Genomic DNA, 16,037 nt, shown 5'->3' on the forward strand with positions numbered 1-16,037 from the left:
ACAATGAAGAAGGGCACCTAACTCAGGGTTGCAGAGCCCTAAAAGCTCACTTAAAAGACTTGGTAAGACAAGGCCATCTGAGGGCCTTATTGATGAAGCCAAGACAAGAGAAGAACAGGCAAGATTGCCTCAAGCACCAGCAGCTCCACCACCTCCAGCACAGCAACCACAGGCAAGAGGGCCAAGGGTGGTTAATGTGATCCACTCAAGGGTCAATGAGAACGAAGTTAGAGGAGAAACCCAGAAGGTAAGGCATTTACAGCATGTCTACCAAATCGGGGAAAAAAGACCTCGGCCTGAAGAAAGCCAAGGACCAATGATAACCTTCACCGAAGCCGACCTAGAGATGGTCCAGCATCCGCATAATGATGCCTTGGTAGTATCCCTTCAGGTTGGGGAATGCCAAGTAAAACGCATCCTAATAGATCAAGGCAGCTCTTGTGACATCATGTACGTCAGATGTTACAAGGAGCTGGGCCTTCATCCTGACGACCTGGAACAATCCAGCAACCCTATGGTCGGCTTCAATGGAACGCCGACATGGCCACTGGGCGCAGCAAGCGTGGAAGTACAAGCTGGTACTAAGAAGATCAAAACAGAATTTATGGTGATTGACACACCCTCACCATATAACATTATCTTGGGAAGACCATGGTTGCACGCAATGGGGGCAATTCCCTCAACATTGCACCAACTACTACGGTTCCCCACCGAGCATGGAATTGAAGAAGTCAGAGGAGATCAACTGCAGGCAAAAAGTTGCTCCATGGCAGCAACGAAGTCCACTTGCAACATTCAAGAGCCAAAAGAGGCAGAGATTGAAGACGAGGACATGGAGGTCCTAGATGATATCGGCAAGGAGCCAACCGAAAAGAGTTAAGAGACATTAAAGAAAATCCTAGTCCAGGAGGGCGACGAAGAACGTTTCTTTCTTCTCAGTTCAGGCTTAGCCGAAGAAGAGGAAAGAGAACTAGAAGATTTTTTGAGAGCCAACATTGAGGTGTTCGCCTGGACACCTTATGAAATGCCTGGCATTGACCCCGAGGTCACTTGCCACAGGCTGAATGTCGACAGGTCGACAAAACCTGTGATTCAACGAGCCAGAAGACCGACGTTGATGCACGTCGAAGCAGTAGAAGAAGAAGTAGACAAACTTCTGGAAGCCAGGGCCATCCGAGAAGTTCACTATCTGACATGGCTGTCCAACACAGTAGTAGTGAAAAAGAAGAACGGTAAATGGAATGTCTGTGTAGACTTTACCAGCCTCAACAAAGCCTGCCCCAAAGACAGCTTCCCTCTGCCCAAGATCAACCAGCTAGTAGATGCAACTTCAGGGCATGAAAGGATGAGTTTTCTAGATGCATACAGGGGGTACCACCAGATTGCCATGTACCCTCCAGACGAGGAGAAGACTGCGTTCATCACCCCTAAAGGCCTATACTGTTACAAAGTAATGCCTTTTGGGTTGAAAAACGCAGGAGCAACTTACCAAAGGTTAGTAACAAAGATGTTCAAGCACCTGATTGGCAAAACGGTAGAAGTCTACATCGATGACATAGTCGTGAAGACCAAAGAATCTAAGGGAGATCTTGCCGACCTAAAAGAGATCTTTGATATACTCAAAACATACCGGCTCCGACTCAACGCATCAAAGTGCGTGTTTAGAGTTGGATCAGGTAAGTTTCTAGGGTATCTAGTAACAAGAAAGGGCATAGAGGCCAGCCCAGACCAAATCAAGGCCATCCTAGAGCTGCAAAGCCCGACGTCGGCGAAACAGGTTCAGGTGCTTACTGGAAGGGCCGTAGCCCTAAACAGATTCATCAGCAGAAGCTCAGATAAATGCAGACCCTTCTTCAACTTGGTGAAAAAAGCCACAGACTTTCTGTGGACAGAAGAATGTGAAGCCGCTCTAGCCGACCTAAAGAAGTACTTGACCACAACTCCGGTTCTTTCCAATCCAGAACCAGGGGAAGAACTGTTTTTGTACTTGGCAGTTTCAGAACACGCAGTAAGTGCAGTACTAATCCGAGAAGAAAAAGGCGAGCAAAAGGCGGTCTATTATGTAAGCAAAACCTTGGCCGATGCAGAAACAAGGTATCTACCACTAGAGAAATTAATGCTGGCCTTAGTAATGGCTTCAAAGAAGTTGAACTATTATTTTCAGGCGCACAAGATTGTGGTCCTAACAGAGCACCCACTGAAGTCCTTGTTGCAACAAGGAGACTTAACAGGAAGGATAGCAAGATGGGCAGTGGCCCTGGGCCAATATGACCTGGAGTTCAGGCCGAGAACAGCAATAAAGGGCCAAGTTTTGGCCGACTTCGTGGCAGAATTCACACCTGAAACCATCGAACATCGGGCTCCGTTGAGCCGAGATGAGCAGTATCCCAGCAAGCAAGGAGAAGCCCAGCCAAAGGCAAAGGAGCAAAGGAAGGAAAAACTCAGACCCTACAGCATCTACATCGGCGATTCATTCAGACTGTTCGTCGATGGAAGTTCAAACCGTCAAGGAGCGGGGGCAGGAGTACTGCTGATAGCTCCAGATGGAGAAATAATAGAACAGTCCATCCGTTTGGGGTTCAAGGCCTCAAACAATGAAGCGGAGTACGAAGCATTAATTGCAGGGCTAAAACTGGCAGCAGCAGCAGAAACAGATGAGGTAATCGTTTTTTGTGATTCACAACTTATTGTTAACCAGTCAACAGGAGAATTTGCAGCCAAGGACGAAAGGATGTCGGCATATGCAAAAGAGGTCATCAGATTGGCAGCCCTTTTTCAGAACTGCCGACTACTGCAAGTCAGCCGAGATGACAACACCCACGCCGACACGTTGGCTTACCTGGCAAGTTCAATACAGACTGGAAAAACAAGAACAATTATGATCGACTATATGTCGGGCCCGAGCATAGAACCAGAAAGCACAAAGCAGCAAGCAATGTGTGTGGACATGGGGCCAAGCTGGATGGATGCAATTATTGCATTCCTAAAAGAAGAAAAGTTGCCAGAAGATCGTAAGGAGGCACATAAAGTCATATTGAAATCTGCAAGATTCTGTTTGACAGAAGATGGACATCTTTACAGAAGATCCTTCATTGGACCCCTTTTAAGGTGCGTACACCCTTTGCAGGTTGAAGATTTCCTATATGAAATTCATGAAGGAATTTGTGGAAGCCATGCTGGGGGCAGATCATTAGCCCACAGGGCCATTACCCAGGGGTATTGGTGGCCCTACATGCAAAAGGATGCTGAAGCCTACGTGAAGAAGTGTGAACAATGCCAAAGGTTCGCACCTTTGATACATCAGCCAGCTGTTGACCTAAACCCAGTGTCCAGCCCTTGGCCGTTTGCCTAATGGGGCATGGATCTGGTTGGGGAACTTCCCCAGGCAACTAGGCAAAGAAAATACTTGCTTGTGGCAACAGATTACTTTACCAAATGGATAGAGGTAGAACCTCTTGCCAAAATCCGAGATGTGGACGTCAAGAACTTTATATGGAGAAACATCATCACCAGATTTGGCATTCCAAGAGCAATAGTTGCCGACAACGGAACACAGTTTGACAGCAAACTCATCAAGAACTTTTGTGCCAAATTCAAGATCAAGAACTACTTTTCAACACCAAGTTTTCCCCAAAGTAATGGTCAAGCAGAAGCATCCAACAAAGTAATTTTAGATGGAATAAAGAAGAGACTGCAGGCAGCAAAAGGAAAGTGGGTAGACGAGTTGCCCAACGTGCTTTGGGCATATCGGACTACGCCAAGAAGATCAACAGGGGAATCCCCCTTTGCCATGGCTTATAGCACAGAAGCTGTCATCCCATTGGAGATCGGCATCCCAGGGATCAGGACCAAGGGAGTAGAGAATGGCACTAACGACATAGTCTTAGCCCGAGATCTGAACCTTTTGGAAGAACGAAGAGAAAAGGCTGCAATTCAGCTAGCAATATACCAGCAGCAGCTTGCTAGAGCTTACAACAAAAAGGTCAATCCAAGAGATTTTCAAGTCGGTGACCTAGTCTTGAGAAAAGTCGTCGGCAACAAAAAGGATCCCAGAGAGGGCAAGCTTGGCCCAAACTGGGAAGGACCCTACAGAATTACTTCGGTATTAGGCAATGGAGCTTATCGGCTTGAAGATAACGAGGGCAAAGCACTGCCAAGACCTTGGAACACTTGTAATTTGAAATTCTTCTATCATTAGATGTGCAGTATTTTTTGCTGATGTCTTTAATAAAGTTTTTTCAAGAATTCTTTCAACATATATGACTGATAAAATTACATACTGATGTTTTCTGGAGACATGAATAATGAGAACCCAAGTAGAACTCAGGTTCACATTGGGGGTAGAAAGAAGAAGAATACGTTTACCACTTGTTGAAATTTGTAGCAATTTACAAGTTGGTTAAACCAAGATAATGTTTAAAATTGAAATTAGACCGGGATGATGCTTAACCGAAGTTAAGCCGAGATGATTCCTTAATTCACTTGTTGAAATTTGTAGCAATTTATAAGTTAGAATTAAGCTGATTCCTTGTCTTCACTTGTTGAAATTTGTAGCAATTTACAAGTTGGAGTCAAGCTGATTCCTTGTCTTCACTTGTTGAAATTTGTAGCAATTTACAAGTTGAAGTCAAGCTGATTCCTTGTCTTCACTTGTTGTAATTTGTAGCAATTTACAAGTTGGAGTCAAGTTGATTCCTTAATTCACTTGTTGAAATTTGTAGCAATTTACAAGTTGGAATTAAGCTAATTCCTTATCTTCACTTGTTGAAATTTGTAGCAATTTACAAGTTGAAGATAAGCCGAGATTACTGTTTCTCTTCACTTGTTGAAATTTGCAGCAATTTACAAGTCGAAGTAAAGCCGAGGTTATAATTTGCAACTTATAGCAATCTACAGGTTGATCCAACCAAAGAAGATGCTTAACACTTGTTGAAATTTGTAGCAATTTACAAGATAATGTTAAGCCGGCATGTGTTCATCCGTTGAAATTTACAGCAATTTGCAGATTGAAGTAAAAGCTAAGTATATTGTTCAAACATTTGTTGAAATTTGCAGCAATTTACAAGTAGACCATTATTTAACACTTGTTATAACTTGCGAACAAGTTTACAGTATATGTTAACACTTGTTGAAATTTGTAACAATTTACAAGTAGGTTAGACCGAAATCACTGTTTACATGTTGAAACTTGAGAAGAAATTTGCAGAGTTAATATTGAATAGTATATGTTAAACACATGTTGGAATTTATCAAGAGCTTTCAGGTCTGTATCTTGCCGAAGTAAAGTTAGATGATTGATGTGCCCGAAGTGTGTAACCCCGAGAAGATTGCACAAAGGTGGCAAAATATAGAGGGCATACAACCATGCAGAAGCAAATCAAAGAGGAATTAAAAGATTAAAGCATCCATAAATAAATAAATAAATAAATAAAAACAAACAATTTCAGTTACATACAAAGAAAGGCACATCGGCCATAAAAAGAAGTTTACATTGTTCAGAAAACAAAACAGAGTATAAAAAGGCAAGGAAAAAAAGACATTCAAATCAGGATTCTTCAGCATTAACAGCTAGGGGCGCTGGGACCTCGGAAGATTCTGGTGGAACCTCCTCGGCAATCTTTTCTGCTTCGATCTCGGCGTCAATCTCTGCAAGAGTTTCATCAAGACTTTTTTCGGCTAGAGGAACGTCGGAAGATGCTTGTTCAGGAGTTGCCTCCTTAATAACCTCCTCATCCTCTTCATGAGTCAGGTCTAAGATTTGATCATCTTGAGGAAAAGATTGGGTCTCATTGGCATCCTTAGGCTTCCTTACTAGAGCATCACCGTCATCCTTATCCTCATCTTCGGCTTCAGACTCAGACTCAAATTCCTCTTCAGCCTGACTTGGAGGTGGAAGAGGAGGAAATGGAAGAGGAATAGCTTCAGCCTTACGCAACGGCGAGTCATCTGGGATGTTGAGTTTTTTGGCAAGGGCCATCCAACCGAGGGAGAAGCCCCTGTTGCATGCCTGCCTAACTTGAAGTTTGTATTCCTCAGTGACGTCGGCCATACCCTGGGCGTAGGCCTTCTCATCGACTTCTTTGATTTCGGCCTTTTTTGTGGCCAGAGCCCCCTGAAGCTCTTTCTCAGCCTGAACCATTTTTGATTTAAACACCTTCTTTTCAGCTTCGGCAACCTTTCTAATAGCCTCAGCAGACTCCGCTTTTTCTTCGGCCATCTGCTGGGCCTTAGTAGCGGCCTCAGCCTGATCTTCCAATTTCTTCATCTTTGATTCAAGAGATTTACTATCCTTTTTGAGGGCAGAAACCTCCCTCTTCAAGTCAACCACTCTTTGCCGATTTTCAAAAGATTGCATCGAAAATGAATGGGCGTGCTGGATGGCCTGAAAGAAAACAGAAGTGTTAGAAAATCTTCTAAATATGAAGCAGAAAGAAAAGACAAAACAAGAAACACTTACTTGAACAGAGTGCTGGAGCATTAGCGCGTAGTTTTCATACTCGCTGTACCCAGCATTTTGCTCCAGATCGCTTGGAAGAAGAAGAGCAGTACTGAGGGCAACACCGACATTAATGTCGTCGGCACTCTCAGTTGACATAATTGGCCTATCCTCCAAAGTCAACTTTGGGGCCCAGGGGACATCGGGTTTTGCTGGAAATTTGTGTTAATGTATATAATAAGATAGTGGCATGTATATAATATGATAGTGGTGTTGGTGGCAGATAGTGGCATGTATAGAATATGATAGTGGTGTTGGTGGCAGATAGTGGCATGTATATAATATGATAGTGGTAGATAGTGGTAATATATAATATGTAAGTGGCATATAATGGGTTATAATGATGTTTGTAATATCTCCTATATAAGGAGTGTCATTTGGTCTTGTAAGATAAGAAGTTTTGAACATAACAGAAATATATTCCTTCTTCCTCATATTTTCGAAGTTCTTCTTCCTCATATTTTCTAAGTTGGTATCAGAGCAACAAAAAACACAGCAGCCCTAAAACCGTCATAGCCATGTCGGAAGTCACGTCCGAAACCACTTCAACCCCTGCCGCTGCCATTCCGGTGAAAAGGTCCAACTCTCACTTTGTCCAAATCACCACCATCCGCCTAAATGGTGATAATTTTCTCCGCTGGTCACAATCTGTCCGGATGTATATCCGTGGGCAAGGAAAGATCGGTTACATCACTGGTGACAAGAAGGCTCCTGCTGTTAATGATCCGCTGTTCGACAGTTGGGACACTGAAAACTCCATGGTTATGACATGGTTGGTCAATTCCATGGAGGAGGATATAAGCTCTAATTACATGTGCTATACTACTGCACAAGAATTGTGGGATAATGTTAGTCAGATGTATTCTGACCTAGGAAATCAATCTCAAGTTTTCGAATTAACTTTGAAGTTGGGAGAGATTCGTCAAGGAGATGATTCCGTCACCAAATATTTCAATTCGTTGAAAAGGTTGTGGCAGGATCTTGACATCTTCAACACATACGAATGGAAATCGGTTGACGACTGCAACCACCACAAGAAAACTGTGGAAGACAGCCGTATTTACAAGTTTCTTGCCGGCCTCAACATTGAGTTCGATGAAGTGCGAGGAAGAATTATTGGCAGACCTCCTCTCCCATCCATTGGCGAAGTATTTGCCGAAGTCAGAAGAGAGCCGAAGGAGCGTCATGCTTAAGAAAAAAGGTACTGGTGAATCAATTGAAATTTCTGCTTTAATTAGCGATGTTGCAGCCAACAAGGCTGCAAATTACCAGCGCAGGTTTGATGATAAGCCATGGGTCTGGTGTGATTTTTGCAACAAGCCTCGCCATACACGCGAAACGTGTTGGAAGATCCATGGCAAACCTGTCAACTGGAAAAGCAGCAAACAAGGAGAGAAGAATCGTGACTTTCCTACCGCTAATGAAGCCGATTCAGGTCCCTTCAACAAAGAGCAGATTGATCAACTCTTAAAGCTGATAAAATCCAACTCCTCATCCAGTACTCCTAGTGTTTTGTTGGCACAAACAGGTAGAAATCCTAAAGCCTTCTCTTGCCTAAACTTATCTCCGTGGATCATAGATTCCGGTGCCTCCGACACATGACTAGTTTTTCCCATTTATTTAGTACCTATTTCCCTTGTTCTGGTCATGACAAAATCAGAATAGCCGATGGTAGTTTTTCACCTATTGCAGGAAAAGGATTTATTAAACTAACTGAGAAAATTAATCTCAATGCTGTTCTTCACGTCCCCAACTTAGCCTGTAACCTTTTGTCTGTCAGTAAACTATCTAAGGATTCTAATTGCCGTGTTACATTTTTTGAATCCCATTGTGAATTTCAGGACCAGAACTCGGGGATGATGATTGGGCGTGCTAGGATGCTTGAAGGTCTTTACTACTTTGATGAAGTACCTGTTAGTAATAAAAAAGCTCAGAGCTTTAATAGTACTAGTTCAATCTCTGTTCGAGAAAAAATAATGCTATGGCACTATAGGCTAGGACATCCTAGTTTTCTTTATCTGAAACATTTATTTCCAGAATTATTTAAAGGGATTGATTGTTCTTCTTTTCATTGTGAAAGTTGCATTTTTGCAAAATTCCATCGCTCTACTTATTTGCCAAAACCTTACCAGGCTTCCAAACCTTTTTATTTGATTCATAGTGATGTTTGGGGCCCTTCTAAAATCACTACTCTTTCTGGTAAAAGATGGTTTGTTACATTTATTGATGACCATACCCGCTTATGTTGGATTTATTTGATGAATAAAAAATCTGACGTGAAAAATTTATTCACAAAGTTTTACAATATGATTGAAAACCAATTTCAAACCAAAATTGGTATTTTACATTCTGATAATGGAACAAAATATTTCAATGAGCAATTGGGTGAATTTTTGGGAAAAAATGGGATTTTTCATCAATCTACATGTCGGGATACCCCTCAACAAAATGGCATTGCAGAACGAAAAAATAAACATCTACTTGAAGTAGCACGTGCTATAATATTTTACATGCATGTTCCTAAATATTTATGGGGTGAAGCAATTTTAACAGCCTCTTATTTGATAAACAGCATGCCTACAAAGGTGTTAACATACAAAACACCTTTTGATTGTCTCAAAACTTTTTTTCCTGACACGAGGTTGTTTTCTGATTTACCCGCCAAAGTTTTTGAATGTACTGTCTATGTTCATGTTCCCAGTCAATTTCGTTCAAAACTTGACCCCCGTGCTATAAAATGTGTTTTTTTGGGTTATTCCTCAAACAAAAAGGGGTATAAGTGTTTCGATCCTCAAACCAAGAAATTTCATGTGAGTATGGATGTGTCATTTGTGGAAACAAAATCCTATTTCCCCAACACTTCTCTTCAGGGGGAGACAAGTGGAGTAGAAGACCGTTTTTGAGATATTTCTATCCCGCTCCCCAATGTCATTTATCCTACACAAAAACCACATCTGTCTCATAATGATCACTTAGGAGAACCAAGTTCTATGGTGCCTAGTCAAGAAGATTCTTGTTTATGGGGAGAAGTACTACAAAATGATCTAAATCCTGAGCTTCAGGTTTATACTAGGAAGCGATTTCATCTGAGGAATAATGACCCGAATGTCCATCCTAATGACCCGAATGTCCACCCGAGTTCTGGCATCGAAATTTTAGGTAATCCTATTCCTTCTATTTCCGACCTTAATGTTCCTATAGCAATTAGGAAAGGTGTCCGAAATTGCATTAAACATCCTATTGCAAATTACCTCTCCTATCAAAGACTGTCTAAAAACCATAGAGATTTCACATCTAGGATTTCACACTTGTTTGTTCCAAGGAATATACAGGAAGCATTGGATGATCCGAATTGGAAATTAGCAGTCATGGAGGAGATGAATGCTTTAAGGAGAAGTGGTACTTGGGAGATAGTTGATCTACCCAAAGACAAGAAAACAGTTGGGTGTAAATGGGTGTTTACGATAAAATGTAACGCAGATGGAAGCGTTGAGAGATGCAAGGCGAGACTGGTGGCTAAAGGCTTCACTCAAACTTATGGGATCGACTATCAGGAGACGTTTGCTCCTGTTGCTAAAATAAATTCCATCAGAGTACTGTTATATCTTGCAGTAAATTCAGATTGGCCTCTACATCAACTTGACATTAAAAATGCATTTCTCAATGGTGATCTTGAAGAGGAGGTGTTCATGAGCCTACCGTCGGGATTTGAGCAGAGACTTGGAAGCGACAGAGTATGCAGATTGAACAAGTCATTATACGGACTCAAACAATCACCAAGAGCGTGGTTTGAACGCTTTGGGAAGGCAGTTATCAGTTGTGGCTTCTCGCAGAGTCAAGCAGATCACACAATATTTTATAAACATTCAAAAAACAGTAAAATTGCAATTTTGATTGTTTATGTTGATGACATCATTTTAACTGGTAATGATGAAGCAGAGTTAGCATCCCTCAAAGAGAAACTCGCAAAAGAATTTCACATTAAGGATCTGGGAGCCCTCAAGTATTTCCTCGGAATGGAATTTGCAAGATCCAAGGAAGGTATATTTGTTAATCAGAGAAAATATGTTCTTCATCTCCTTGGAGAAACAGGTATGCTTGGTTGTAAGATGGTGGAGACTCCGATCGAGCCTAACTTGAAGTTACAAGCTGCTAAGGCTGAAGAAGTCAAAGAGAGGGAACAATATCAGCGACTTGTAGGGAAATTGATTTACTTGTCTCATACACGGCCTGATATTGCCTTTGCAGTCAGCATGGTAAATCAGTTCATGCACTCACCAGGGGCAGAGCACTTTGAGGCCGTTTATAAGATCTTAAGATATTTGAAAGGAACTCCAGGGAGAGGCTTACTGTTCAAGAAACATGGACATCTTCAAGTTGAAGTATACACAGATGCAGACTGGGCAGGAAGTGTTACAGACAGGAGATCAACATCCGGATACTGCTCCTATGTAGGTGGGAACCTAGTTACATGGCGGAGTAAAAAACAGAATGTGGTAGCTAGAAGTAGTGCAGAAGCAGAGTTCAGAGCTGTTGCCCATGGAATCTGTGAAGTAATGTGGATTAAAAGAATTCTTGAAGAATTAAAGCTTTCTCACCCGACACCTGTGAAGTAATGTGGATTAAAAGAATTCTTGAAGAATTAAAGCTTTCTCACCCGACACCTATGAAGGTCTATTGTGACAACAAAGCAGCTATATCTATAGCTCATAATCCAGTTCTACATGATCGCACAAAACATATAGAAGTGGATAAACATTTCATCAAGGAGAAAATCAATGTTGGCATAATCTGTATGACCTACCTTCCAACAGGTGAACAATTAGCTGATGTGCTAACGAAGGGACTACACAAGAAGCAATTTGATAAGCTGACTAACAAACTGGCTATGGAAGATATCTTCAAACCAGCTTGAGGGGGAGTGCTGGAAATTTGTGTTAATGTATATAATAAGATAGTGGCATGTATATAATATGATAGTGGTGTTGGTGGCAGATAGTGGCATGTATAGAATATGATAGTGGTGTTGGTGGCAGATAGTGGCATGTATATAATATGATAGTGGTAGATAGTGGTAATATATAATATGTAAGTGGCATATAATGGGTTATAATGATGTTTGTAATATCTCCTATACAAGGAGTGTCATTTGGTCTTGTAAGATAAGAAGTTTTGAATATAACAGAAATATATTCCTTCTTCCTCATATTTTCGGAGTTCTTCTTCCTCATATTTTCTAAGTGGTTTCTTGGACCCCGAAGTAGTAGCTGAGGAAGACCTCGGCTTCTTTGATTGGGTGGACTCAGAGGGCTGGGTCTCGGCGGACCTTTTTGCAGGAGCAGAAGAAGTCTTCCTACTCTCAGCCAGTTTTGAGATAGGCAAACTATCCTCAGCCTCAATAGCCTTGGCCTTAGGCTGGGCCTTCTTGATTCTTTTTGGCTTCGGTGGGGGCATTGGTTGGGATGGTACAGCATCAGCATCAGTCGGGAGGTCGGCAAGGAGATTTTGGGCAATTGGCTTTGCACGACCCATTTCGGCAGTTTTGACAAGGCGTCGCCGACGTTTTCTTTCTGGTATTGGGATCAAGTATGGGGCCGAAGTAGATGGTTGATTGGTTGGGTCAGATGTGGACTCTTGATCTGTTCGGGATGAAGAAGCGGTTATAGTTGTGGCAGTAGGCGGAGAGAGGCTCTTCTTCTTTTTCTTCGGGACGTCGGGCAATGTGGATTTGTATGTCGGAATAAAGTTTAGTAACAGTGGAGCTTTGCGCTTGTGGATTGGAAGATCAAGAAACTTCTTTAAACCTTTTCCTGGGAAGTACGATTGGCGAAAGTTTTTTTGGTGGCTGATGAAGATTTGCAGGATAAACAAACAGACATTAGAAACAGACAAAGTTTTGAAGACTTGAAAAAAGAAATAACTAAGTATTGATGCTGGGCTCTTACCCTTGCCCTCTTTAACTGTTCGAGGAAGAGGGTAGAGGTGAACATCTTTGTCTGGACCAAATTCCCAATTTTCCGAAGCAATGACAAAGTCATCCCTGGCTCCCTTGTTGGAGTCCGGGAGGTCGGCTACAATTTTAAATTCAGTAGACCTCGGCTTGAGGTAGTAGACGTAACCTCTTTCCTTCAGGTTAAGGGGGCACATGGTATAACAATATTGTACATCGGCAAGGGTGATCCTAACATTTTCCTGCCTAGTTAGGGCTATGATACCATTAATCACTCGATAGGAGTTGATGGTAAGTTGCATGGGGTTCAACTTATAGAAGTGGAGAACCTCACGAAAAAGGGGATTGAGTGGAAGCCGGAGTCCGCACTCAGTAAAAGCTACTATAGGAAAGGGCATTGAATTATCCGTGGGCATGATAGAGTCATTATCTTCAGCCAGCCTCAGGTGGACATCGGCAGGAATAGAGAATTCTTGTCTAAAAAATTCAAGTTTACTTGGGGTGTTTACCCGGTGTCTCCACATACCCATTACGTCAGCTTAAACAAAGAAGGCTGTGTTTCAGAAGATAGGTGTTTCAGAAGGGTTGTTAGAACCTCGGTTTCAAACCTGGGTAAGGACTGGTAAGGTTTGTTTAGTTTTTCCTAAAGATTGAAGGTTCTACAGACAAATCCCAAACTTAAAACTATAAAGACAAAGATCGAGGGCACAGATCTGGTAAAGATACAAAAAACAGAGAACAAAAGCGAAGTTTCAGAAACAAGAACAGGGATGGGCTATCAAGAACACGAAGAATACAAAAAGGTTAAGGGCCAAGAACAGTGGTGAAAAAGTGCAAAGTGTTCATAGCATGTGAAAAATCATGAAATAAGACGCATTCAGGTGAATGATTCACAAATAATGCCTAAGAAGAACAGTAATAGCAAGAAACTTCAGAAACAATCAAGAATTAGAAAAAGAGGGTAAGGGGGCCAGTTGCTTACCAGATAAAATGAAGCCGGAGCGATATTCGCCGAGATCAGACGACGGTTGTAACAGTGTCGAAAGCTTCGCAGGAATGGAAGAATAAAGATGGTCGCAGAATTTGGGGCTTAGAGCAATGGCAGATTCGAAGAATGCTAAGAGCTTTTAGAGAGAGAGAGAAAAAGCAAGAAATCAGAAATACAAAAAGTGGATAAAGGAAGAGGGAAAGAAAAGTTTTATCAAAAAACTTGAAACGGCGGCAAAAGCAGGGCGTTTATTACGCCTAGAGCAACGCACACGTCAGACGGCGCAGACGAGTGAAAGACAGCTTTCAGGCGCGTCACAGACACGGGCCAATGAAGACAAAGCACGTGAAAGAAACGGTTAGATGTGCATGACAGCTCATGCGCGTGGTGGAGTTCATTTGAATTCTTGTTCTCCGAAGAGAACACATCGGCTTGAAAATGAATTATCTCGGCCAAACAGTTTCTTAGCCACTATGCAGAAAGAAATATCGATATAGATTCCATCACCTCAGAATGCCGAGGTAATAGAATCTAGGGGGCAGTTGTGGGGACATATTTCCTAGATACCAACACGTGGCATGGCGACACCGACGTGTCAACCGAAGTGCCACATGTCGTGGTAGTTACGCCGAGGTGATCTCGGAGTTGCCGAGGTTATCTCCGAAGATATCGAAATCCGAGATAAGCGGATAAGGGACAAGAGTCCTAGGACAAAGAGGAGACTTAGCCAAGATAAGGATAAAGCTCTTAGGGAGTTTATCTTTATTTCTTGAGAAATCCTAAGTGAGCACTGAATTGAAGTCTATAGAAGTCATGCTTCTAGTGGGACTTGGATTGAGTAAACTATAAAAGAGAGGCACCCCCATGGGTCTAAGGTACGCAGTTTTATACTCAAGCTTGTGAGTTTAGCGCTTGATTTATCTTTGAGAGATATACTGACTTGATCGTCGGAGTGCCCCCGGGTGGAAGAGCCACCGCCGGAGCCTTTTTCTTTCTGTTACAGGTTACTGAAGCCATCTATTCTGCCGGTGCTCTCCAGCTGATTACTAGGCGGGCAGTGTGGTAAGAAAATTAAGGTTGTTCTTTCCTATACCTAAATGATTGCTTCCTCCAGCAGTTGAACAAATTTAAGATATACTTCTATGGCCAACAATCTCTCTCCTACCAGAAATGCCAACTCTTACTCCATTTTCATAAGTAGTTGCAAAAGGATCTTCATTAACAACAAATTTTAAATTGCATAACATGTATGAGTGACTAAAACCATTAAAAGAATCTTAAACATAGTTTTTCTAAGAATCCTTAGTTATGATAGCTTTCATCTCTCAACTTTGATGTTTAACATCTAGGGCTAGGATATAGCTCCCTTTGCCCTTGAAACATCGACATTGCAAAACACCACTATAAAAAATCAAACATGATACACAAGAAGCAATGTAAACGGGGCTAACTAGCACATGCAGTTGTTTATCCAACACTGAACTTCAACATCAGATTCTTTATCCGACACTAAACCAAAACATGAAAACTCCATCAAAAGCGGGCAAGAGAGTGAACAAGAGAATTGAAAATTGCACAATAATAACACTATGAAAACAATATCTTGTAGTTCAAATAACTAGATGGCATATACAAAATCAAACCAAACCAAACTAAACTAAGGCTAGTGTCCCAATCAAATGGGGTCAGCTAAATAAATCCTTTTTCGCCATTCAACTCTATTAAGGGAGAAAACATAAACAAAATAGAAAAATATAATATACACATATATAGATATAGATAGACACAGTTACTCAAAAGAATAAAGACTGGAACAAAAATTATTTACCAGATTCTACTGCTGATGCTGGCATCATCAGAGACAAATCTGCCAAAGTTTGCAGCGCATCCAAGGCTGATGTTTCATCTACATGAAAAAAGAAAGAGTTAACGAAACAAGCAATTATTGATCAGAAGACATTGCACCCAAGTACAGCAAAATTTGTGTCTTAAAAGGGAAAACTGCATCAAGCGGTTTATGTCTTGAAAGGGAAATCTGCATCAAGGAGGAACAATACTGTCATTATAAACTCAGAGAAACCCATTTTGGATGAGACTTTCCCACAATCAGATATGCCCAATCAAAAGCTTATCCAATTAAAAAACAAAAAAGGAAGCTTCTGTATATCATCTAACCGGGAACCACAAAATCTATTTCCCAATATTTTCCAAATGAGTAGCTGACTTGTTTCAGGTTAACGTTCTCCAACTGTACTTCCATATTACGTTTCCCTTTATTTTTCCCACATCTCATCCAAATGTTACCATATCATGCTTCCCAGAATTGTACTGCATTCCTGCTTCCAGTTCCCATGTTAGAACCCATTCCCCTATCCCAAACTGGTAAACATGCATTTGCAACCTTCATAGAACAAGGGACGCATGACACACTTCCTTATTTAAGAAAAATATTCCCAAATGAAAACAAGTACCAATTCAATTCTACCATATGAACGACTCTTAATTTGACAATTTCAAAAAGAAAACAGTATATAGTCATATAGGTCCATCCGACATTGAGAATATGAGAGAATTAAACAATGTTATGACAACAATTGGAACTT

The 16,037-nt window shown here is 41.5% G+C and overlaps 1 protein-coding gene across 4 annotated transcripts in view; it reads right to left on the minus strand.

Moving 5' to 3' along the window:
* The window catches only part of LOC114272158 (protein ALWAYS EARLY 2), a 59,079-nt gene that overhangs the window by 20,147 nt on the left and 22,895 nt on the right, over nt 1-16,037 (minus strand). For all 4 annotated transcript variants that reach the window (XM_082914953.1, XM_082914955.1, XM_082914954.1 and 1 more), the window contains exon 9: nt 15,263-15,340. In XM_082914953.1, the coding sequence (XP_082771079.1) occupies nt 15,263-15,340 (78 nt within the window). The remainder of the gene's footprint in view (nt 1-15,262; nt 15,341-16,037) is intronic.

This window comes from Camellia sinensis, chromosome 2, assembly GCF_055761805.1.
Source record: "Camellia sinensis isolate YWXY chromosome 2, ASM5576180v1, whole genome shotgun sequence".
Taxonomy (NCBI): domain Eukaryota; kingdom Viridiplantae; phylum Streptophyta; class Magnoliopsida; order Ericales; family Theaceae; genus Camellia; species Camellia sinensis.